Here is a 25,848-nt window from a genome sequence, read left to right as displayed (position 1 = left end):
AGACATTTACTGGAAGTGTTGAACTGTTGCTCTGGTCCTGTAGATGTTCTTTCTTTGCATCCCGTCTCCACTGCGCAGTATGTGACAATTCCGTACTTGCAATGTGTGGTAGACAAACGACGAGCTGAAACTTCCTGCAGATGAAAACTGTGTGCCGGACTGAGGCTCAAATTCGGGACCTTTGACTTTCAGGCTGAGCAACCCAAGCACGACTCACGGGCACTCCTCGCAGTTTCGCATGAGAGTTTGTGTGAAGTATGCAAGGTGGTACTGGTGGAAGTACACATATGAGGAGGAGCCGTGAGTCGTGCTTGGGTAGCGCTGTCGGTAGTGCCCGCGAAAGCCACAGTTCTCGAGTTTGACTCTCAGTCCGTCACACAGTTTTAATCTGGCAAGAAGTTGCATATAAGCGCACACTCCATTGCAAGTTGAAAGTGTCATTTGAAATTACGAGTTCTTGTACCCCCTACTCATTGCTCGGTAATATCCCCGAAAGAGGTGTATGCCATACTCGTTTCTTAAGTTTTTGTTTCCGAATTTTTCGAGAACTTGGAGCGTAGTGGTTAAAAAGTAATATACTCCGACAACAGTGTAAACAAGTGCTTCAATAAAAAAAAGTCTAGTAACTCTACGCGTAAATGGAAGATTGTATGAAACTATGTACACTTTTGCGTAAGGCAATTTTGCACTTCCACTTTCGTTGACTAGTCAGTACTGATTAACTTTTGTCCTTTTTTCCTCCATTCATCTTACAAGTGAGTTTCAAGAGCTTATAATGCAGTTAGCAGCACCAGCTGTAACATCTTATATCCATGCAAAATGTCACTCCTTAATTATGCAGTAACCATTCTGCTGTTTAATCACATATTTCCAGATCTAAACTTCTACGTTACAAAAATTAAGAGAATCCTGAAAAATTTAAGCAATTGCTGCTCTGAAAATCTGAGGAAGAAAAATGTGATCCAAAATCAGAGTAAAATGAACAGGTAAGTCTAGGACTGGAACAGGGCACATTGCAGATGAGCACATAATGCTGTCAGATATGAGGAGATAGAGAAGGATGTTCTGTAGTGAAGTAGGTTGAAAACTGACACATAGTTTTTTAGTAGGGCGTTATAATATATTCAACACAGGAAACTGAGCTGAAATACGTTGTTAGGTACAATACAAACCGCCTGACTAGACAACAGTTAAAGTATACAATATGTCAAAATCAGCACTGTCTGAGTTTTTGATGTTCTATACAGCTTCATAGTATAAAATGTAATATCACAAGGTATCTCAGGAAAGAAGGAAACATTGTAAATACATGTTAAGTTTAGTGAACAGTACTGCCATTTTTCGAATACAGCATTCTGTACACTCCAAAAATTCAATCGTTCTCTTAGACAATCAAAATGTGACTCACAATACCCACATGAGCTTGCCCTGTCATTTGCATTGCGTGAGTAGGACGTAACTGATGGCAGGCTTCACATTTAGGGGAAAAAAACTTAAAAGTTATTCAGGATGGTTCTGGGAGAAATGGTCATAATTCAACACCTGAAACTGTCGACCATTCAGAATGAAAAGATCATAGAAACATGTACCCCGTTCTCATTACGTTACGCGTAGAGTGCTTCAAACTGTTATTTTTCCTATAATTTTTCTGACACCAAATAGGCTAAATATATATAAAATGTGAAAAATAACAATTTCGCGTGGCTCAGTGGCCTTGTACAAATCTCTCGATTGTATGTGACTTCGACGACTACCGTGTACCTAGCCTGCCGCTGTAATCATACTCGAACTACAGTTTAACGTGGAATGAGAGCCACGTTTCGGTCGTGGCAAATGCTCACCTCACTGAGAGGTGAAGGCCAGGTTAAACTTGGACTGAAATGTGGAATTCGACACCGAGATCTTTCATTTTACTGACAAACGTTTTAGCAGTACTCCAAGAGACGCCAGAAGTCTTTTGGACAAACGAAAGGCCAACACTATGAATGAATGCAAACAGCAATAGGCTAAAACAAGTTCGTCAAATATAGGTTTTTTTCAGCTCTGATGATGCAGATAAATATCTATGAAGAGAAATACAGTTTATTTGAACTTTATTGGCACTTGGAAAGAAAAGAAGAGTCCGAGGGTAAAATAAAATGGCGGTGCCTTGTATATATTGTTGGACATTGCTGTATGTTTCATTTTCGTGATAAAACAGATGTTGAAATGCTTTGGAAATGTTTGGAGAGAGGGCATTTTTCCCATTCCTTCATTTCTCATACGTTCATAGGCTTTCACGCCCATGAAACTTGCTGACATTAAAACTGTGTGCCGGACCGAGACTCGAATTCTGCACCCTTGCCTTTCGGGGGCAACAGCTCTACCATCTGAGCTACCGAAGCACGATTCACGCCCTGTCCTCACAGCTTTACTTCCACCAGTACCTCGTCTCCTACTTTCCAAACTTCACAGAAGCTCTCCTGCGAACGTTGCAGAACAAGGACACGAGGCACTGGCGGAATTAAAGCTGTGAGGACGGAGCGTGAGTCGTGCTCGGATAGCTCAGTCGGTAGAGCACTTGCCTGCGAAGGCAAAGGTCCCGAGTTCGGACCTTTGTATGTCACACAGTTTTAATCTGCCAGGAAGTTTCATATCAGCGCACGCTCCACTGCAGAGCGAAAATCTCATTCTGTTTCACGACGATGTTTGTCTGAATAAAGTTATTTTCGATATTATGCTGTGTCATTATATAACACTAAAGTAACTAAACCAGTTCCCTTTTGAATGAGACCTCAGTGAGTCGTCGAGAAGAGGACCCCTGCAGTGCTAGTACCTAAATCCTGATACTATATTCAGACACTGTATAATACAGATGGATTATCATATACTCGCTCACACCTGTCAGTAATGGGCTAAGTGACGTTGCGTCTGACGCGAACACAGCGCCATTCGAAAGTGACTTTCCCCTCCGTTCCGTTCGACGTCCAGCGTGAATCGACCTGTAAGGTAAGTCAGTTTCGTGCGGGTAGCGCCCTCTGGTATGCCGGGTGTTATATCGTAGACGATACTGCAAGAGTGTGGTGAACAGACGGCTCAGACTGATATTGGACGATCACCTCTGCTGACCTCTTCGCTGCTGTGGACGACTGCAGTGAAGTGAGCGCCGGTCGCGGCGACTCGTTCGGTGTCCCGCCCTGCGGGGCAGAGACCCGGGCGGCTACGCGGCGCGCCGCTGCTCCAGGTGGCAGGCGTCCTCGGCGGGCGCGGCGCCGCTGACGTCATCGGGCGGCGGCCACTCGCCGCTGTGCGCCAGGAAGGCGCGCACCAGCGCCACGTCGCGGGGGCAGCGGCGCGGCGGCCGCAGCGGCGACCCGGCGTCGCAGCCGCGGCACGCGCCGTCCTCGCGGCTCGACGTGGCGCACCACGACGCCTCGCGGCTCAGCTGCAGCGCCGCCCGGTGCCCGCCGATCACCAGCGTCTCCGGCAGCTGCAGCGGCGGCTCCCAGCCGGGGCCGGCGCCGTCGTGCGGCACCAGCCGCAGGGAGCGCACGCCCGTCGCCACGCGGTACGCGCAGCCGGGCGCAGACACCTCGCGCCGCACGTGGCGCACCTGTCAGGGCAACCCACTGCTCTTAGCCATTAAAATTGCTACACCAAGAATAAATGCACATGATAAACGGGTATTCATTGGGCAAATATTGGGTGAGTCCAATAACGTTACAGCTGGATATACACTCCTGGAAATGGGAAAAAGAACACATTGACACCGGTGTGTCAGACCCACCATACTTGCTCCGGACACTGCGAGAAGGCTGTACAAGCAATGATCACACGCACGGCACAGCGGACACACCAGGAACCGCGGTGTTGGCCGTCGAATGGCGCTAGCTGCGCAGCATTTGTGCACCGCCGCCGTCAGTGTCAACCAGTTTGCCGTGGCATACGGTGCTCCATCGCAGTCTTTAACACTGGTAGCATGCCGCGACAGCGTGGACGTGAACCGTATGTGCAGTTGACGGACTTTGAGCGAGGGCGTATAGAGGGCATGCGGGAGGCCGGGTGGACGTACCGCCGAATTGCTCAACACGTGGGGCGTGAGGTCTCCACAGTACATCGATTTTGTCGCCAGTGGTCGGCGGAAGGTGCACGTGCCCGTCGACCTGGGACCGGACCGCAGCGACGCACGGATACACGCCAAGACCGTAGGATCCTATGCAGTGCCGTAGGGGACCGCACCGCCACTTCCCAGCAAATTAGGGACACTGTTGCTCCTGGGGTATCGGCGAGGACCATTCCCAACCGTCTCCATGAATCTGGGCTACGGTCCCGCACACCGTTAGGCCGTCTTCCGCTCACGCCCCAACATCGTGCAGCTCGCCTCCAGTGGTGTCGCGACAGGCGTGAATGGAGGGACGAATGGAGACGTGTCGTCTTCAGCGATGAGAGTCGCTTCTGCCTTCGTGCCAATGATGGTGGTATGCGTGTTTGGCGCCGTGCAGGTGAGCGCCACAATCAGGACTGCATACGACCGAGGCACACAGGGCCAACACCCGGCACCATGGTGTGGGGAGCGATCTCCTACACTGGCCGTACACCTCTGGTGATCGTCGAGGGGACACTGAATAGTGCACGGTACATCGAAACCGTCATCGAACCCATCGTTCTACCGTTCCTAGACCGGCAAGGGAACTTGCTGTTCCAACAGGACAATGCACGTCCCCGTGAATCCTGTGCCACCCAACGTGCTCTAGAAGGTGTAAGTCAACTACCCTGGCCAGCAAGATCTCCGGATCTGTCCCCCATTGAGCATGTTTGGGACTGGATGAAACGTCGTCTCACGCGGTCTACGCGTCCAGCACGAACGCTGGTCCAACTGAGGCGCCAGGTGGAAATGGCATGGCAAGCCGTTCTACAGGACTACATCCAGCATCTCTACTATCGTCTCCATGGGAGAATAGCAGCCTGCATTGCTGCGAAAGGTGGATATACACTGTACTAGTGCCGACATTGTGCATCCTCTGTTGCCAGCGTATATGTGCCTGTGGTTCTGTCAGTGTGACCATGTGATGTACCTGACCCCAGGAATGTGTCAATAAAGTTTCCCCTTCCTGGGACAATGAATTCACGTTCTTATTTCAATTTCCAGGAGTGTATTTCGTACACCACATCAAATACTGACGAACCGATTCCACAGACCGAACGTGAGGAGAGGGGCTAGTGTAATTGTATAATACAAACCGTACCAAAATGCACGGAAGTATGTTTTTTAACACAAACCTACGTTTTTTTTTAAATGTAACCCCATTAGTTTTGTTAGCACATCCGAATATATAAACAAATACGTAATCAGTGCCGTTTGTTGCATGGTAAAATATTAATTACATCCGGAGATATTGTAACCTAAAGTTGACGCTTGAGTACCACTCCTCCGCTGTTCGATCGTGTGCATCGGACAGCACTGCAAAATACATCGCCTTTCTACAGAATGATCTGCCAACGTTGCTCGAAAATGTCCCACTGGAAACGGGTCGACGTATGTGGTATCAGCATGATGGTGCACCTGCGCATTCCGCAATTAACACTAGGCTGTCCCTTGTCAGGATGTTCGACGGGCGTTTCATAGGATGTGGAGGACGCATAAATTGGCCAGCCCGTTCTCCTGATCTTACGCCTCTGGACTTCTTTCTATGGGGTACGTTAAAGGAGAATGTGTACCGTGATGTGCCTACAACCCCAGTGGATATGAAACAACGTATTGTGGCAGCCTGCGGCGACATTACACCGGATGTACTGCGGCGTGTGCGACATTCATTACGCCAGAGATTGCAATTGTGTGCAGCAAATGATGGCCACCACATTGAACATCTATTGGCCTGACATGTCGGTACACACTCTATTACACTCCGTAATTGAAAACGGAAACCACGTGTGTACGTGTACCTCACCCCTCATGGTAATGTACATGTGCGTCAGTGAAAAAGACCAGTAAAAAGCTGTTACCATGTGGACGTAATGTGCTGTTCCAGTCTCTTCTGTACCTAAGATCCATCACCGTTCCATTTGGATTCGTACGTAATTCGGTGCTCTCCGATACACACGATCGAACAGCGGAGGAGTGGTACTCAAGTGTCAACTTTAGGTTACAATATCTACGGATGTAATTAATAATTTACAATGCAACAAACGGTACTGATTACATATTTGTTCATATGTTCAGATGTGCTAACAAAACTAACGGGGTTCCATTTTTAAAAACCGTAGGTTTGTGTTAAAAAACATACTTCAGTGCATTTTTTATGGTTTTTTTTATGGTTGCCCCTCTACTCACGTTCGGTCTGTGGAGTCGATTCGTCAGTATTTGATGTGGTTTACGAAATATTTCCTGTGGTAACGTTAGGTGAATCACCCTGTTTATTTATACTAGAACTGAAATGTGATTACATTTTCGCTCAATTTCGGTGCACAGATCCTGAGAAATCAGTACCCAGAACAACCACCTCTGACCTTGATGCGCCTGGGCATTGAGTCAAACAGAGCTTGGATGGCGCGTACAGAGACAGCTGCCCATGCAGCTTCAACACGATACCACATTTCATCAAGAGTAGTGACTGGCGTATTGTGACGAGACAGTTCCTCTGCCACCATTGACCGGACGTTTTCAATTGGTGAGAGATCTGGAGAATGTGCTGGCTAGGGCAGCAGTCGAACATTTTCTGTATCCAGAAAGGCCCGTACAGGACCTGCAACATACGGCCCTACATTATCCTGCTGAAATGTAGGGTTTCGCAGGAATCGAATGAAGGGTAGAGCCACGGGTCGTAACACATCTGAAATGTAACGTCCACTGTTCAAAATGCCGTCAATACGAGCAAGAGGTGACCGAGACGTGTAACCAATGGCTTCCCCCACCTTCACGCCGGGTGTACCGCCAGTATGGCGACGACGAATACACGCTTCCAATGTGCGTTCTCCGCGATATCGCCAAACACGGATGCGACCATCATGATGCTGTAAACAGAACCTGGATTCATCCGAAAAAATTACATTTTCCCATTCTTGCACCCAGGTTCGTCGTTGAGTACACCATCGCAGGCACTCCTGCCTGTGATGGAGCGTCAAGGGTAACCGCAGCCACGGTCTCTGAGCTGATAGTCCATGCTGCTGCAAACGTCGTCGAACTGTTGGTGCAGATGGTTGTTGTATTGCAAACGTCCCCATCTGTTGACTCAAGGATCGAGACGTGGCTGCACGACCCGTTACACCCATGCGGATAAGATGCATGTCATCTCGACTGCTAGTGATAAGAGGCCGTTGGGATCCAGCACGGCGTTCCGTGTCACCCTCCTGAACCCACCGATTCCATATTCTGCTAAGTCATTGGATCTCGACCAACGCGAGCAGCAGTCGCGATACGATAAACCGCAATCGGGATAAGCTACAATCCGACCTTTATCAAAGTCGGAAACGTGATGATACGCATTTCTCCTCCTTACACGAGGCATCACAACAACGTTCCACCAGGCAACACCGGTCAGCTGCTGATTGTGTATGACAAATTGGTTGGATACTTTCCTCATGTCAGCGCGTTGTAGGTCTCGCCACCGGTGTCGACCTTGTGTGAATCCTCTGAAAAGCTAATCATTTGCATATCACAGCATCTTCTTCCTTTCGGTTAAATTTCGCGTCTCTAGAACGTCGTCTTCGTGGTGTAGCAATTTTAATGGTCAGTAGTGTAACAGACGGCTACTCCACTGGATTTTTTTCGTTCGAATGAAACAGCAGGACAAAACTAGTCGTTACACAACGTCAGCTACACAGGGTGTTTAATAAAGTGTCACATATTCGTACACGAATGGGTAGGAAATTCGAGACAAGATGATACAGCGAAGATTCACAGTGGCGGTGCAGTATGGTTTAGTAACATTCCTGCGTGCCACAGGGGAGTGTTACAGTACCATTGCTTTTCACAATACATATAAATGACCTAGTAGATAGTTTCAGAAGTTCCATACAGCTTTTCGCCGATGATGCTGTAGTATACAGATAAGTTGCAGCATTAGAAAATTGCAGCGAAATGTAGAATGATCTGCAGCGGATAGGCACTTGGTGCAGGGAGTGGCAACTAACCCTTAACATAGACAAATGTAACGTATTGCGAGTACGTAGAAAGAAGAATCCTTTATTGTATATGATAACGGAACAAACACTGGTAGCAGTTATTTCTGTAAAGTATCTGGGAGTGTGCGTACGGAACGATTTGAAGTGGAATGATCATATAAAATTAATTGTTGGTAAGGCGGGTGCCAGGTTGAGATTCATTGGGAGAGTACTTAGAAAATGTAGTCCATCAACAAAGGAGGTGGCTTACAAAACACTCGTTCGACCTATACTTGAGTGTTGCTCATCAGTGTGGGATCCGTACCAGGTCGGGTTGACAGAGGAGATAGAGAAGATCTAAAGAAGAGCGGCGCGTTTCGTCACAGGGTTATTTGGTAAGCATGATAGCGTTACGGAGATGTTTAGCAAACTCAAGTGGCAGACTCTGCAAGAGAGGCGCTCTGCATCGCGGTGTAGCTTGCCGTCCAGGTTTCGAGAGGATGCGTTTCTGGATGAGGTGTCGAATATATTGCTTCCCCCCACTTACACCTCCCGAGGAGATCACGAATGTAAAATTAGAGAAATTCGAGCGCGCACGGAGGCTTTCCGGCAGTCGTTCTTCCCGCGAACCATACTTGACTGCAACAGGAAAAGGGGGGGAGGGGGGTAATGACAGCGGCATGCAAAGTGCCGTCCGCCACACACCGTTGGGTGGCTTGCGGAGTATAAATGTAGATGTAGATGTAGATGTAGAAGTAACAGATCAACAGCCGATCTAAATTTCAGTACCCACATGCTGATGTCCGACTAAATTGCCGAGTATGTCAACACGGTAGCTAATTGCTAATGTCATGTGACATCTACCCAGTACTGGTGTTTACACAGAATAACGTAACCGGTAGAGGAGCAGTCGGCAGAGCATGTGTGGGTAAAGTGGTAGGAAGTGGAGCCCCTCCACGGCCACGGTTGCATGATGACCATTCGATAGGGTCTGCTGTCATATCTGTGCTGGTCGGTATTTAAAACGGGTTCTGAGGAAATTGAACAAAAATAACGATTTATTTTCGCCTGGCTTGTTACAGTCAGAGAAGCGTCATAGGTGCCGAATTTTGAGTAAATTTTACATTTCTCTTGCTGCCATGTTAAAATTTGCTTCTTTTGCCAAAACTTAGTGGAGTTTACATAGTCTAACTTGGCTAACATGTTACGCAGACGCAACTGCGAAAGAATTATGAAACAATGGTTTATTAATTTTATTAAGTGAAGAGACCAGGAAAAGTAACGCCAATAGCTTATGAAAAAGCATATTCTGAGTAAAAAAAAAGAAACGTTTGATGTCTTCACTTACGTTGCACCAAAATACACAGCATTTCTCCTTTCATCAATTACAGACAACTCTCATAATGATGTTTCTCATGATAACAATGTGCCCAAATACTCTTCTTCTCTTTGCGTACTATCATTTGCAAAAAATGTCGTTTCTGTGTCTCAGAAATACGAGGAATATTTCATTCTAGCTTTGTAGCTGGCGCGTATGGTCGAAAATGAGTGCTCTACATAAGATCAACTTTCTCAAGTCTGGTGACAGAGAGAAACCTCCACCCAACTCTACGGAAAAATTCAATATGTTAGCTGAATCTCACATAGCCACGAATTATGTAATATGCACCAAACGCAAAATCATAGTGACCCCTATTTATTATTGCTAACTTTTCTGAATTTCGCGTAGTGTATTACTTAAAAGCAACTATCGCAATAACTATGACAATTAAAGAAATGATGGGCATGTCATCATGAAGCTGATACATAAAGCTATAAGTAAGCCAAGAATAAAATATTGTTATCGAATAGCTTCTTTAAAATAGTTTGAGAAAGATTTAAGGGGGTGCGCAAGGAATCTTTTGTCGTCGACCGACCGAAAGAGGGCAATTAATGCTGGGACCCCCTTCTGAACTAATCAATTAACCCGCCTCACCCAGTGATTTGGACAAAAATGGTGACAGCGCATTGGCCATCGTAACCTCTGTGGAGTCTACCAGGGATTTTTCTTACTGGGTGAACTGCACCAGGGTGCTCCCGGTTTACGAAATTCCTTTCCGATTGTAAAATTTCATAAATTTAGTACAGCTGCAATATCGTCACCTATGTCTATTTTTCAGACATTATTAAAATAACGATAGGCATTGTTACATGCGTTTACCGCCCATCGCAACGCATCCTTGAAATCTGTTTGTCACTGAACCACACACTCTTTCAAATACACGTGGTTCCATTCGGATTGGTCCACATGCATTGATCGCAACCTCCTGTAACAACTGCGCACTGTCAACTGGGTAAGCATATATCAATGCTTTTAAATATCTCCGTACGCAGAAATACAACAGCTCAAGTCCAATGAACGAGCCAAGCTATCAGACATCCTCTACTAAACTATCGTCCATGGGAAGCCACGGTGAGGTACTATCATACGATCTGCAGATAGCAGGGTGCTGTCCCATAACGCATACATACAGTTGTTGTCATTGTGCAACGGTAACGTTCTCCAATAGCGTTGGTAATTTATTGCAGCAGTAAGATGGCGTGCACCACTGATACTACGCAGAACTCGTCACAAGTGAAGTGGCCCATATCTCAGTAGGAATTGGTTTTCGGAGATGTTAGGTTAGGTTAATATATATATGTATATATGTATATATACAGGTGTATATATATATATAAACACTATGTATGACTGTTTTTCGCTCACTCTGGTACGTTTGACCCTGATCAGGAAACAACCAGTCGAAAATTATGAGCGAAAATCGTTGTCACACTTCTGACAGTGGAATACATGTACCGGTATTGTTGTTGGTAAGATAGGAGGTTAGGCAACTTTCAGAGGTGATGCTGTCACCAGAACAGAAAAGAATGTGTAGTAAACATATGATATGAAATGTATACCTTAAGAGCTTGTTCATCTGTGATACTGTGAAGCACATCTGTTCTACTGCAAAGTCTTTGGTTTTCATAGTATTTTGACGGAGGTAGTGAAGACCAAAACAATGAAAAGAAAGTCCAGTAAATATGGGCTGCTGTAAAACGCATATCATAACAGCTACAGGCACTTGCTCAGTACATCTACATCATACTTCACAAGCCACCTAATGGTGTGTGGCGGAGGGTACTTTAGCTCTATCTGATCCCTCCAACCCTGTTCCACTCGCGAATAGTGCGTGGGAAGAATGATTGTCGGTAAGCCTCTGTATTGGGTCTAATTTCCCGAATTTTCTTCTCGTGGTAAATACACGAGATGTATGTGAGGGGAAGTAATATGCTGCCCGACTCCTCCTGTAAAGTGCTGTCCCGAAATTTCAATAGCAAATCTCTCTGTGATCCACAACGCCTCTCTGATAACGTCTACCAGTGGAGTTTACTCAGTATCTCCGCAACGGTTTCTACCCAGCTAAACGATCCCGTGACGAAACATGCCGATCTTTGTTGGATCTTCTCTATCTCCTCTACCAGTCCTACCTAACAGGGATCCCAGATAGATGAACAATACTCAAGAATCAGGCGAACAAGGGCCTAATAAGCCACTTCTTTCGTGGATAAGTTACACATCCTTAAGATGAATCTGAGTCTGGTGTCTAGCTTTCCCACTATCTGTTTTATGCGGTCATTCCACTTAAGGTCGCTCTGGATACTTAGGTGTAGATATTTTGCGGCAGACGCTGTCTCCAGGTGTTTGTCATCAATAGTGTAGCTGTACAGTAGTGGATTTCTTCTCCTATGTATGCGCAATATGTTACATGATGGGTTTCCACAGAAGCGAAAGTGAACAAGTGCTCATAGCTGTTCAGGTATACATTTTAGAGTCCGTGTTTGCTAGATATTTTTTCTTATTTGGTCCGTACTACCATCTCTTAAAAATTGCCTATCGTGCAGTTTTAACAACGACAATACTGGTGCGTTTATTCCAGTTTAAGAGGTATCACTCTCCGGACTAGGGTCCATTATCTCAGACTGATATATTTACCGTTTTCCATAGTCTCTGAAAATTTGTAACATCGTCAACGAAGCAAGCTGTGTATGAGCTACAGCTAGCGGTGCCTACTTTTTCTGGTGGAAATAGCTTATCCTCCACCTGGAAGAGCTAATGCATATTTTTACAAATGAAGCAGTTTAAAAATTTATATATTTATGAACTTGAAACGTCCCCTTACAAAATTTCTACAAGACTGGTCTATGTGAAACGTCCTCTTTGAACAATTATACACGAATGTGCTTAAACTGACACACAATATTTTTAGCGCAACGCAATCTGACTTCCAAAAATCCCTACGAAAGAATGGCCCTGACTAACATTAACCTATACGTTTCACAAATCACTTACCTCACAAAAATCTTCGTCACTCGACTACTGCAATACAGCGAGCGCCACTACTGCCAGCTAAATAAAAGATTCAAACTACGGAAGTCACTAACTACTGATAGGCACAGTTAGCAAATGAAAGATTTTAATAGAGAACAAACAATGTATTTACCTTAATAGTCATAATATATATATCAGTGCATGACACCAATTCTTACAAATTTCAAAACTCCGCCATCTCTCTCCCCACGTCCACCACTGCTGGCGGCTCACCTCCAACTGCGCAACGCTACGCGCTGTTAGCATCCAGCTGCCGCTGCTCAACACTACAATGGCAGACAACAATGCAAACTAAACACAGAATGAGCACAGCACAGCCAGTGATTTTTCATACCGAGCGCTAAGCGGCGTTAAAAATTAAAAAAAAACCTAAACATCCTACTTACAAACTGAAGCACGAATTTTTCGTAGTTGTGGGATAAAGTAACGATTTTCGATTGATTTATGAAGTATAATTACTGCTGCTACATTGTAATTTATAGTTAGATAATTGCACAATTACTTTCTTAATTTAAATTTATTTAAGCTCTCTCCTCATCTCCCGCCACCTTCCCCCGATTTTGCGTTCAACATTGATAATCTGTTTCGATAAATGTTGGGGCCAGAGATTGTGGTCACGTGTGGGTGTGTTGTGTTTGCATGAGTGTGTGTGTGTGTGTGTGTGTGTGTGTGTGTGTGCGTATCTGTTGTCTTGCTTCGACAAAGATGTTGCCGTCCGAATGCTCAGTTTGTGACAGTCTTTTTGTTGTGCCTCTCTGCGACTCAACATCTCCGCTATATCAAGAGAAAGCTTGTAAATGCCACTTTTTTTAAAAATTGTTTGGTGACTTTAAAAGCACGTACTGCCATTTTTCGGAAGGATTTATTCGTCAAAAATATCTTATCATTTGTTAATATTCCTTGGACGATTGGTTCAACCTGCTCTGAGCACTATGGGACTTAACATCTGAGGTCATCAGTCCCCTAGAACTTAGAACTACTTAAACCTAACTAACCTAAGGACATCACACACATCCATGCCCGAGGCAGGATTGGAACCTGCCACCGTAGCAGTTGCGCAGTTCCGGACTGAGCCGCTCGTCCACTCCGGACGGTTGACCACCCAACATTCGTCTTCTGGAAACCTCTAGAAAATCGCGTTCAGGCTTGCCGTCAGAACCAAGAGGAAGAGTACAGACTGATTTCGTTTGAAAATAAAGAACGAATAATTCGGTCAACATGCAAAGCTACAACGGACTTTATCGATTGTTCTTTCGTTTGTTTGGTGACTTTTTTAAGCACATACTGCCATTTTTCGGAAGTATTTTTTCGTTAAAAATAATTTGTTAGCATTTGTTAATATTCCTTGGACGGTTGACCAACCCAATTTTCGCCTTGTGGAAACCACTAGAACATCGCATTCAGACTTGCCGTCAGGACCAAGAGGAAGAGTACAGACTGATTTCGTTTTGAATATAGGCTTATCTCACTAGGGGTACGATAGATACTGCCTACAGGAAAATTAGAGAGACTTTTGGAGAAAAGAGAGCCACTTGTATGAATATCAAGAGCTCAGATGGAAACCCAGTTCTAAGCAAAGAAGGGAAAGCAGAAAGGTGGAAGGAGTATATAGAGGGTCTATACAAGGGCGATGTACTTGAGGACAATATTATGGAAATGGAAGAGGATATAGATGAAGATGGAATGGGAGATACGATACTGCGTGAAGAGTTTGACAGAGCACTGAAAGACCTGAATCGAAACAAGGCCCCGGGAGTAGAAACATTCCATTGGAACTATTGACGGCCTTGGGAGAGCCGGTCCTGACAGTACCATCTGGTGAGCAAGATATATGAGACAGTCGAAATACCCTCAGACTTCAAGAAGAACATAATAATTCCAATCCCAAAGAAAGCAGGCGTTGACAGATGTGAAAATTAAGGAACTATCAGTTTAATAAGTCACAGCTGCAAAATACTAACGCGAATTCTTTACAGACGAATGGAAAAACTAGTAGAAGCCGACCTCGGGGAAGATCAGTTTGGATTCCGTAGAAATGTTGGAACACATGAGGCAATACTGTCCCTATGACTTACCTTAGAAGCTAGATTAAGGAAGGGCAAACCTACGTTTCTAGCATTTGTAGACTTAGAGAAAGCTTTTGACAATGTTGACTGGAATACTCTCTTTCAAATTCTAAAGGTGGCAGGGGTAAAATACAGGGAGCGAAAGGCTATTTACAATTTGTACAGAAACCAGATGGCAGTTATAAGAGTCGAGGGACATGAAAGGGAAGCAGTGGTTGGGAAGGGAGTAAGACAGGGTTGTAGCCTCTCCCCGGTGTTATTCAATCTGTATATTGAGCAAGCAGTAAAGGAAACAAAAGAAAAATTCGGAGTAGGTATTAAAATCCAGGGAGAAGAAATAAAAACTTTGAGGTCCGCCGATGACATTGTAATTCTGTCAGAGACAGCAAAGGACTTGGAAGAGCAGTTGAACGGAATGGACAGTGTCTTGAAAGGAGGATATAAGATGAACATCAACAAAAGCAAAACGAGGATAATGGAATGTAGTCAAATTAAGGCGGGTGATGCTGAGGGAATACAAAAAGTAGACTGGCAATGACAAGGAAAGCGTTTATGAAGAAGAGAAATTTGTTCAACATCGAATATAGATTTAAGTGTCAGGAAGTCGTTTCTGAAAGTATTTGTATGGAGTGTAGCCATGTATGGAAGTGAAACATGGAAGATAAATAGTTTGGACAAGAAGAGAATAGAAGCTTTCGAAATGTGGTGCTACAGAAGAATGTTGAAGATTAGTTGGGTAGATGACGTAACTAATGAGGAGGTATTGAATAGGATTGGGGAGAGGAGAAGTTTGTGGCACAACTTGACCAGAAGAAGGGATCGGTTGGTAGGACATATTCTGAGGCATCAAGGGATCACCAATTCAGTATTGGAGGGCAGCGTGACGGATAAAAATCGTAGAGGGAGACCAAGAGACGAATACACTAAACAGATTCAGAAGGATGTAGGCTGCAGTAGGTACTGGGAGATGAAGGAGCTTGCACAGGTTAGAGTAGCATGGAGAGCTGCATCAAACCAGTCTCAGGACTGAAGACCACAACAACATATAGATAAAGCACTCCATCTTCAGGCCACGTGAGGCCTACCGGGACCATCCGACTGCCATGTCATCCTCAGAGGAGGATGCACATAGGAAGGGCGTAGGGTCAGCACACCGCTCTCTTGACCGTTATGATGGTATTCTTGACCAAAACCGCTACTATTCGGTCGAGTAGGTCCTCAATTGGCATCACGAGTCTGAGTGCACCCCGAAAATTGGCAACAGCGCATGGCGGCCCAGATTGTCACCCATCCAAGTACCGACCACGATCGACAGCGCTTAACTTCGGTGATCTCACGGGAACCGCTGTATCCGCTGCAGCGAGGTCGTTGCCCCGAGTAAAAATATAGAACGAATAATTCGGTCAACATGCAAAGCTACAACGCACTATATCGACTGTTCATTCGTTTGCTCTCACGCACTTGTTTCACTCGAAAGGAGCGAATGGTTAGTAATCTGACAGACACGTAAAACTATATCTGAACGAGTCGATTGCTTACCGACAACTGGATTGTTACGAATCGGTTGCTGCCGTCAGTGGACGCACCTTGCCGTAGGGCGCCAGCGCGCGCCTGAACTCGGCGTCCGGCACCTCTAGCGGCACGTCGAAGACGCGCACCTCGACGCCGCCGTCGTCGTCGGCCACGGAGACGCGCACCGGCGTGAGCTTCCCCGACTGCAGCTGCAGCGCGGCGGCGCCGCCGCCGCCGCCGCAGAGGCGCTCCGCCAGCTGCAGGAAGGCGGCGTCCGAGCGCAGCTTGAGGAAGGCGACGGCGTGCTGGGTGTGCAGCTGCAGCGCCTTCAGCTCCTTGTCGGGCACGCGCAGCTGCGTGCGCACCCAGCGGTGAACCTCGCGCTCCGTCGGCCGGTCGGCGCCGCCCGCGAACTCGCAGCGCAGCGTGTTACGTCGGTAGTACGCCATGCCGCCACTGGCGCGCGCGCGGCGCTCCGCCCGCCTCTATATAGACGGCAGAGGGGCCCGCCCGGTCGCGGAGCCGCGCCGTCCAATTGCGAGCCGCGACGTCACGGCCGGTCGTACGGAAACAGACCTTCTGGAACAGTCTGCGCCGTCGGCGGCTCGGCCTCGACCTTGCGCGCTACTCGACACGTTTCCTCCGCGCCGGGCTGGAAGTTCGGTCGTATTTGCACGCTGTAGGCGGGCCTGTCTTGAAGCCCCCGCAAACGAACAAACTCGTTTGACAAAATCTCTCTTATCTAGCCACGCATATGGCGTAAACATTAAAACAACGTTTCTCAGTTTAACCTTACTTTCAAGCAGACGATTGCAACGTGGAGTTTACGTGCAAATCGGTGACAAGTGAAATAATAACAAGTATAGAGGACTTGCAAGGTACAACTAATTTATTACTGATCAACAATTTATGCCTTTATTCGGCAAATGGTGAAAATAAAAACAATTATTTTTCAGTGCTTATATTATTTATTATGCTTAAAGAAATACAATTCAGTCAGCTTTAGAAATTTTTGACAAAAATTATGAAAATTATGAAATGTTGCTTACAAGCAACATTGCCAGCAGTTGACCACATTTACACATATTATAGAAAAAAAGTGTTTGCCAATAACCTCAAGCAAAAGGTTTCCTGTACGTGAATAATTTAATTTATAAATACATTTATGCATTCCTGCTGTGTAATAGAACTGTTTCATTTTCCCTTCTAGTTCTTTTTGCAATGGAATTTATGGAAACCGTTCCTCTTTGGAACGAAACGCAATACTAGATTGCATTTTGAACACGACTGTAGAAAATCCAGATGGACAAAACGACAACGGCCTTTGGGGCTGCATACAGGCCAATGCTCCATATCATCAAATCGGACATCTTGTGTAACAGTCGGAGCTGTTGGCTTCCTCCTCTTCTTTTGTGGTGGTGTTATGTCTATTGAGGGCCTTCCTACTTTCCCTTTCCCTGAAAACATTAAACCATTGGCAATATCAGCCCTGAATGACTTCAGTGAGGTCTTCTTGTCCAGAGATTAATACCAGCCAGGCATTTACAACAGTCAGATATAGCACAAATCCAAACAATCTCATGTACCAACACCTAGTTTTCATTGGTACTCTGTAGAGCTCTGTCAGCATGCCAGCAAGATCAACTCCTCCCATGCGCTTGTTGTACTGACGTACAATACTGGGACAGGGCACATCAATTCTTCTTTTTTCATTGCTGTCCCATCATTTTACTGTTGAGAGTGGTTGGACACCACAAAATGAGCTTGCAAGTGTCACGATTTTATTGTTTTGAATATCTGCCGTAAGCATATGAAATATAGTAATGGCACAAGTTCCAACTATGGGCTATGTTGCTCACAGGCAACATAAAAGTTTTATACTATTTACGTAATTCAAAACAATATTAGATTGAAATATTTCTGCTGTAAACTCACCTCTGGATATTTCGTGAAGAAAATCTGCTAAGGTTACTGGCACTTTATTGAAATCCACTCTTTCAGAACCAAAATAAGACACCCCTGTTGCTCACGTGAGGAGATCTCTGTAACACCACTGCACAAACTGACATCTCGTGTGGAAAACCTGGAACTATTACAACAACTGGCATTCGCAGTGTGTAAAGGAACGTTGCCTGGAGGCATCTATGCCAGTAACAATCACTAGGAAGTGCTTGTTGTCCCATAAGGCCAACGTAAATTTGATGTTGCTTGAGAGCAACACTGCCAAATAAAGGGTTAACCCACGGGTCTCCAAACTTTTAGTCCGCGGGCCACACTGACACCTCCACGAAGTCAGATCTACCTAGTCGGATTAAAGCACCCTAGCACTCCATGATCACCGTAATGTAAGGCTAAAGGAAAGAGGAAATCGCAAAAATCTAAGATTGTGGCAATAGCTAGCACTGACACGAACTACGATTTTTATTTAATTACATAATTTTGATTGTAGGACGTACCTGACCGAAATTCTGGCGTATTTTATTCTGGCGAATTTCACCGACAAAAAAGTATGGCACTGCACATTCTTCACGAAAGCGTCCTGAGAAAGTTAACGAAATCTCAAAATCACTGTTAGCAACACAATTGCTGCAAGACGTAACAGAGGTAGAGTATGTCAACGCATAGTTATTTCAAGCGGCGCAACAATAAGTTTAGTTACGTAGTCTTGTAGCTAGTAGCCGAGCCAGAGCATATATATTTGATAGTTCTGTTGTGTGGTTGTGTCTATGTTGCGAGTGGCTCACTAGTTTTTTAGTGTTTTATGCGCTGTACTAGTAGCCGAGACGAAGTGTTGGACAAATCAAAGTTTGAATTCGAAGAGACAAGGAAAATCTGAAAATCGAAATACGTACAGGACGATTTGTGTATGTTTTCACTGTCTTTTTCAGTGGAAGTACAGTGTAATTGTATTTAATTTAGTAATTAAAGTACCTTAAAAATAAATTCATTGCATTTTGTTTAGGCAGACTGCTCCCTAGTTTCATTAGTATTAAATAGCACAATTTTATTTTCAGGTTACAATCTTTGGTGGAGTTCCGTACAAATATGGAAAAGAAACGAAAGGTTGATAGTGAATGTAGAATTTTTAAAGAGGAGTGGGGATGTCAATATTTCGTGGTGGAGTCAAGCAACAAACCAATGTGTATTATTTGCAATGAAGCCATATCAGTCTTCAAAGAATACGACATAAAACGTCATTATGAGACAGCACTCTCAGAATTACTCCAAGTTTACAGGACGCAAACGATTAGAAATGTATGAGTCTCTGAAACGTCAGCTAAAAACCCAGCAGTCGCTGTTTAAGAAAGTAAATGCTGAACAACATGCAGCAACTCGTGCTAGTGTTCGTGTGGCTCGTTTAGTAGCGAAACAGTGTAAGCCGACGGTGAATTAATTATGAACTGCATTGTTGCAACAGCAGAAGAAATGTGTCCAGAAAAAGTTAATTTATTTAAAAACGTAAGTTTGTCGGCAAACACTGTGGCTCGAAGAACAGATGTCATTACACATCGGGGATGTCCGGCCAGCTAACGCTGGCCGATTTGCCGGACCTCGCGGGCTGGTTTCGGCCTGCGGGCCGTAGTTTGGAAACCCTTGGTTTAACCCAAAGGGCACAGTATTTACCAAAAAATTTTGTACGAGTGTGTCTTATTCACAAGTCATAAAAATACATTACACAATACCTTTCTAATTGAATTAGGTGCAAACAAGAACTCCCATACTAGCTGTAAGCGCTTCAATAATAAAAGGCAAAACCAGTTTCATTTACCAAATGGCACTTGAATAATAAAGGTGAAATAAGTTTCCTTTGAACAGGATACACAAGTCAGAAAAATACATTACACAAAACCTTTCTGATTGAATTACTTGCAAACAAGAACTTCTCATAACTTCTATACTAACTGTAACCACTTCAATAATAAAAGGTAAAATCAGTTTCATTTAACAAATGGCACTTGAATAATAAAGGTGAAATAAGTTTCTTTTAAATAGGTCACTTGCGCAAACGCAATAGGATAATTCACATAATTTCCTATTTCCGCTACCCATCAAGTATTTTAACATGTACGTAAGTCCAACTCCCGCTGCAAGTAAGGTTTAATTCAGAAGACTAGTCTCCTACCTTTATGGTTTTGAAGGTAAATATATAAGCAGTATGGCAAACGGTACAGACGCCTTGGCGTCCCAATGCACAGGAAACTTAACTTAATGCAAGATCCCCACTCACTGCAACCCGAAGAACTCAGTGGCCGCCGTATCGGTTGCCATTTTCCCCGCGGCCAGAAGAACCTCCGTTCCCTCTGGTACTGGTCGGCCAAGGCGTCGTACTCCGGACATCGATTTAGACCGGAACTAGGTGCCTGCTGCAGTGCTGCAACAGAAAAGCACAAACACACAGCCACAGCCAAAAGAAACAATGCTAACAGCCCCGTAATATAGTAAGACAAAATTCTGCAAAGATAGATCACATTAAGACAATGGCAAATTAAAAATGGTTAAAAGAATTAACTGTAGAGTTCAAATTTCAAAATATGTAAAACTGCCCCAGCACAAACAGACTAGTTTTAAAAGGGCAACGATAATACAAAGCATAATATTATTACACCAGTACGTCACAGTTCCAATACAGTATTGACACTCATAAGAAAAGGCAGAAGCTAGTGATAACACGGGTAGGTCCGATTGCAAAACTAGAAAGCTTGAATGTCTACTTCTTCAATAGACAGCTGCGTGGTACATAGTTCAACTCCACTAGCCAAAATGAATAACACATAGCTCAGCGTCCTCGGTAGACGTCTATGGCCCGGTCACGCCTCAGGAACCTGCAATAACAGGCCTGCTTCCGCACTCTGAACCACATACACCGGTCAAATCCAGCTAACTCTACGCAAACAGAAGTTTCACTCTCTGATCAGCAGCGACACGTACCGGCCGTTCCGAAGCCAAAACCCAGTCTGCCCGCCAGCTCACCAGCACCACCACCGGCCAACGAGGCAAAGATTAGCAACGCCAGAGGGAAACAATTGATACGGGTGAATCGAACGGAGAAAGCAACTGGCACCGGCGCCTCCCCACGTATCAGATATTCGTCTTCGTGTGCATTTTGAGCGTAACGAGTACTGTCACATATGCAGGCAAAGTATTCGTGGCATTGACTTTCGCACTGTGTTTAAAGAAGTAGCAGAAGAAACATGAGTATGGTATAGGGCATGAGAGATTTACCCTTGAAAATATGCTAAAGGAAATATTACCTTCAGCACCCGATGATTACATCTACTTTCTTCGAATGAACAGTGAACCTTTTTGAAACTTATTAATTCCAACCTAAAGGCCAACTTTGCTCTTGTCTAGCCACGGACGTATCAAACAAGCCCGCACACGTACCGGTAAAGCTTGTCAATTTAATCTTACCTTAGAAGCACACACTTTTCGTGTATGCCGTATTTAGCCACCAATAGGAATGGCTAGAAATGCAAATAAAGCTTTTCTAACGTTTTCTCTGGCACTGTGTTTAAAGAAGAAGAAAACAAGGGGTGATCCAGGAAATGGTTTAAATACACTAACGGAAATGTTTCGCGCAGGACCTTGTAATACCACTTCCTCGGCCGAAAAATGAAAAAAGAAAAAATGGCAACCAATAGCCCAAAAATTTACCTAAAACAAGTTCCAAATTCCATGAAAAGTTAACAAGTAACCAAAGTTCCATTTAACACTATTATTTGGATAATAGCCACTAATTGAAACAAAAACCTTAGATGTAGTAATTTATCAACTTACAAAAAAAAGATACAATCTCAGTAAAGCCAAACTCAAAATCATAGTAAATCGCAATATCATTATAATTGAAATTAGTAAAGTAGAACCAACGATCTCAAAGAATACTTCGTGTGAGTACTCTTTGAAAATCGTGAGTAATGGCTAAGGAAAATTTGATCAATTGGAACTACGTTACGAGAGTTAGCCGAAGCTGGTCAGACTTCTTTGAATACTAGTATATGTAGGCGCGGTTAGTTGGTTTTTCGAGGATTGATAATTGCGATCTACTACGACGCAGTGAAACGAAACATTTACTTCATCTAAAACATCGTTTAGAATTCAGATAGAGGACTACCTTCTATTAGACTGAAATGAACTTTTTAATTAGATAACTCGAACTCAACTCTAGTTGGGCATTGAACAGTGATAGACAATTAACTATGGAACTTGGCAATAGTTTCAAAGCAGACAATTTATAAATTCCCCCCCCCCCCCCCCCCCCCACCAACACCACCTGGGAAAGCTTCTTCCTCACGGCGTTGTTAGGAAGTGATTGTTATTGTGAAATAAACCACCCTTTCGTGCCAATTTACACATTTGTGATTCCAAATTACAAAATTGTTTAGAGACATAACTCTGATCTTTTGCGTGCTGCGATAATATTTGCCTGAAGCGCTCGGCGCATATATAGAAACTCTTTGACGTTAGGAAGAAATCGGAGTGTTGAAATTACAACCAAACTATGGGGAAGTTGGTGTCGGCAGAACTGAATTGAATTTATCATTAGTATTTTAATAGCAACTGTTAAACCATCGAATATAAACGAGTTAATTACGACGAGTAGCGTATTATTGGTCACAATTGCTAAAGTAAATATCACGCACACGTCGAGAGTTCAGTTCAGGACTGTTTTATTTATTTATTTTTATTTTTTTTAATTTTTTTAATTTTTTTAACGTCGTCTTTACCTAATAACAGTATCATCACTCTACCGACTATCACCGAGATTTAGCCAGGGCCGATCAATACTAATCTATCAACTACCAACTCGAAAAACCGGTGACGTTACAACCTGATGATTACATCAATTTTCAGCGAATGTGCAGTGAAACGTTTAGTAACTTGTTTACCCTTACTCCACCCACACATTGGAGAAGAAGGCAAAAGTAAGAGAAAATTTATTCTCTTCTACTTGGTCCTCTAATGGTAGGTCATTAAAACACCGCTACGTCTGAACATGTAGCCCACATCGTCCATGAAAGAACCGGAGAACTCCGATTTCTTTTATTTCATTCCACTCCGCTTGTATACTGAATTTGTTCATAACGTGTGTAATTTATGTCTGGGAAAAATGTGGTACCTCTACCATTTTGGTAACTGTCAGTAATATTTTGTTTTTATACTCGATCGTTGTTTTCATTTTAGTGGGAACTCACGAACCAGTGAGATAAATAGTTCAAAAATGGTTCAAATGGCTCTGAGCACTATGGGACTTAACATCTATGGTCATCAGTCAAGATAAATAGTAATAGAACAATTTTTCACTAAGCATATGTGACGGAACGTCAACACAGACAACGTCCGTTACCTTGTCAAACTTTCTGTCGATCAAAATTTCTCTCAAACACTTCAAAAACGATCTATGCTTGACAAAACACGTCAAACTGCACCGTACACAGTCAAATATTTGGCAAGCTTAGTCACATTTAACCAAATGTTTCATAGCTTACGCGAGGGCCTAAGACCCTTTTACATTACCGACTTTCTTGCCTCATTTTTAAACAAAATCATTCCACTTTTAGATGTTAAAACATTACTTATTGCGACTGCAATTTCAACATGTGGTCATTTTCAAGTATTGTGGGATAAAGCTGTGACATGTTGTGTAAGAGCGTTGCATAAGTACTGTGAATTTATCCACAGTTTCATGTACCATATACGTTATAGGGTTGGTGAAATAATGTGTTTACATTATTATTTCACGGGTTCTATGGAACAACAGATAAATACACACTACCTCATGCAACTGTTAAAATTTCATTGTGTACGTCATTATTTCACGAGCTCTATAACGGAGATAGAACAGCAAATAAATTGACAACTCATGCAACTGCTCTTACACAGCGTGTCACTGCTTTGTATTATCAAGCGGGTTAGGACATCCCATAATGCTTGAAAATGAACACAGATCAAAACTACAGCCACAATAAATAATGTTTTAACAGCAAAAAGCGGAATGATTTCATTTAAAAATTTCACGAAGGCTGTGGACCCAGTTATCATCAAATTACCTCAGTCAAGCGACACTGCAATTCATGCTCGTTCCATGAAAACCCATGTCATGCAATGCCGTCTGCAGACGGCATGTATCGTTCTAGGCGCATGGTCCACAAAGCAGCATGTACAGTGAAGTGACGGAAGTCATGAGGTACCTCCAGATATAGTATCGCAAATCCTTTTGCTGTTGTTGTATGTAGTGCAGCGACTCGACGTCGCATGGACTTACCAAGTCGTTGAAAGTCCGCTACAGAAATATTGAGCAATGCTGCCACTATAGCCGTCCATAATTTGGAAATTTTTGCCGTTGCAGGGCTTTGTACGCTTTGCAATCTCGATTATGTGCCATAAACATTCGCTGGTATTCATATCGACCGATCTGGATGGCCAAATCATTCGCTCGAATAGTCCAAAATGTTCTTTAAATCAATCGCGAATAACTGTCGTCCGGCGAAATGGCACATTGTCATCCACAAGAATTCCATTATTGTTTGGGAATATGAAGTCCATGAATGACTACAGATGGCCTCCAAGCAGTGTAAGTAGGCTGTTAAGGTTTTTATGTTGGTAACGCCACGTAGCGCTGTGTATGAAAATTACTGACTGTGCTGTGTGCAGTCTGTGGCTGATTTGCATTGCTGGAATATTTGCTATTGTAGTTTTGGGCAGTTGGATGTGAACAGTGCGTAGCGTTGCGCAGTTCGAGGTGAGCCGCCAGCAGTTGTGGATGTGAGGAGAGAGATGGCAGAATTTTGAGAGCGGACTACCTAACGTGTGTCCAGCAGTAAGGGTAAATTTGTAATACTGGATATCATGAACTGATATATATTGGCGCTCGCTGTATTGCAGTAGTTCGAGTAACGAAGATTTTTGTGAGGTAAGTGATTCATGAAAGGTATAGGTTATTGTTAGTCAGTGCCTTTCTTTTGTAGGGATTATTGAAAGTCAGATTGCGTTGCGCTAAAAATATTGTGTGTCAGTTCAGTTTTTACAAGAATAAGTAATGAGAGAAATGTCTGAGTCGTTCAGTTGTGCTCAGCTGTTTGAAATTCATTAATTTTTCTAAGGGGACGTTTTCAGTAGCCGAACGTAACCATTTCCAGTCAATGATCGGTTTAGTTGGACCAGAGGACCCAGTCCATTTCATATAAACACAGCCCATGCCACATGGAGCCACCACAAGCTTCCACAGTGCCCTCTTGACGACTTGGGTCCAACACTTCTTGCGGTCTGCGCCACACTCCAACCCAGCTATCAGCTCTTACCAACCGAAATCGGGACCCACGTGACTGGGCCACGGTTTTCCATTCGCTTAGAGTACAGCCGATATGATCGCCGAGTGGTTTCTAGGCGCATCAGTCCGAAACCGCGCTGCTGCTACGGTCGCAGGTTCAAATCCTGCCTCGGGCATGGATGTGTGTGATGTCTTTAGGTTAGTTAGGTTTAAGTAGTTCTAAGTTCTGGGGGACTAATGACCTCAGATGTTAAGTCCCATAGTGCTCAGAGCCATTTAAGCCAACCGATATGATCACGAGCGTAGGAGAGGCTATAGCTTATTAACGGCAAATTTCGCAGCACTGCCCTAAGGGATACACTCGTCGTACACTCCACATTAATATCTGCAGTATTTCACACAGTGTTGCTTGTCTGTTAGCAGCAACAACTGTACGCAAACGCCGCTGCTGTCGGTCGTTAAGTGAAGGCCGTCGGTCACCGGGTTGTCCCTGATGAGCACACTCGTGACAC

The 25,848-nt window shown here is 44.2% G+C and overlaps 1 protein-coding gene across 4 annotated transcripts; it reads right to left on the bottom strand.

Moving 5' to 3' along the window:
* Nucleotides 1-833: 833 nt before the first annotated feature.
* LOC126355128 (uncharacterized) lies at nucleotides 834-21,709 on the bottom strand. Of its 4 annotated transcripts, XM_050005310.1 has the most exons (4): nucleotides 20,297-21,704; nucleotides 18,004-18,157; nucleotides 16,143-16,761; nucleotides 834-3,592 (listed from the first exon to the last, which is right to left on the bottom strand). In XM_050005310.1, the coding sequence occupies exons 3-4, from the start codon at nucleotides 16,515-16,517 to the stop codon at nucleotides 3,200-3,202; spliced, it is 768 nt and encodes a 255-aa protein (XP_049861267.1). In that variant the 5' UTR covers nucleotides 16,518-16,761; nucleotides 18,004-18,157; nucleotides 20,297-21,704; the 3' UTR covers nucleotides 834-3,199. The 4 variants fall into 4 exon arrangements, with proteins under 4 accessions (XP_049861267.1, XP_049861268.1, XP_049861265.1 ...); XM_050005311.1 differs by having other exon boundaries at nucleotides 834-3,608; nucleotides 18,004-21,709; XM_050005308.1 differs by having other exon boundaries at nucleotides 18,004-21,704.
* Nucleotides 21,710-25,848: the final 4,139 nt, after the last annotated feature.

This window comes from Schistocerca gregaria, chromosome 3 (genome assembly GCF_023897955.1).
Source record: "Schistocerca gregaria isolate iqSchGreg1 chromosome 3, iqSchGreg1.2, whole genome shotgun sequence".
NCBI lineage: Eukaryota > Metazoa > Arthropoda > Insecta > Orthoptera > Acrididae > Schistocerca > Schistocerca gregaria.
This window is presented reverse-complemented; position numbering and strand designations above follow the sequence as displayed.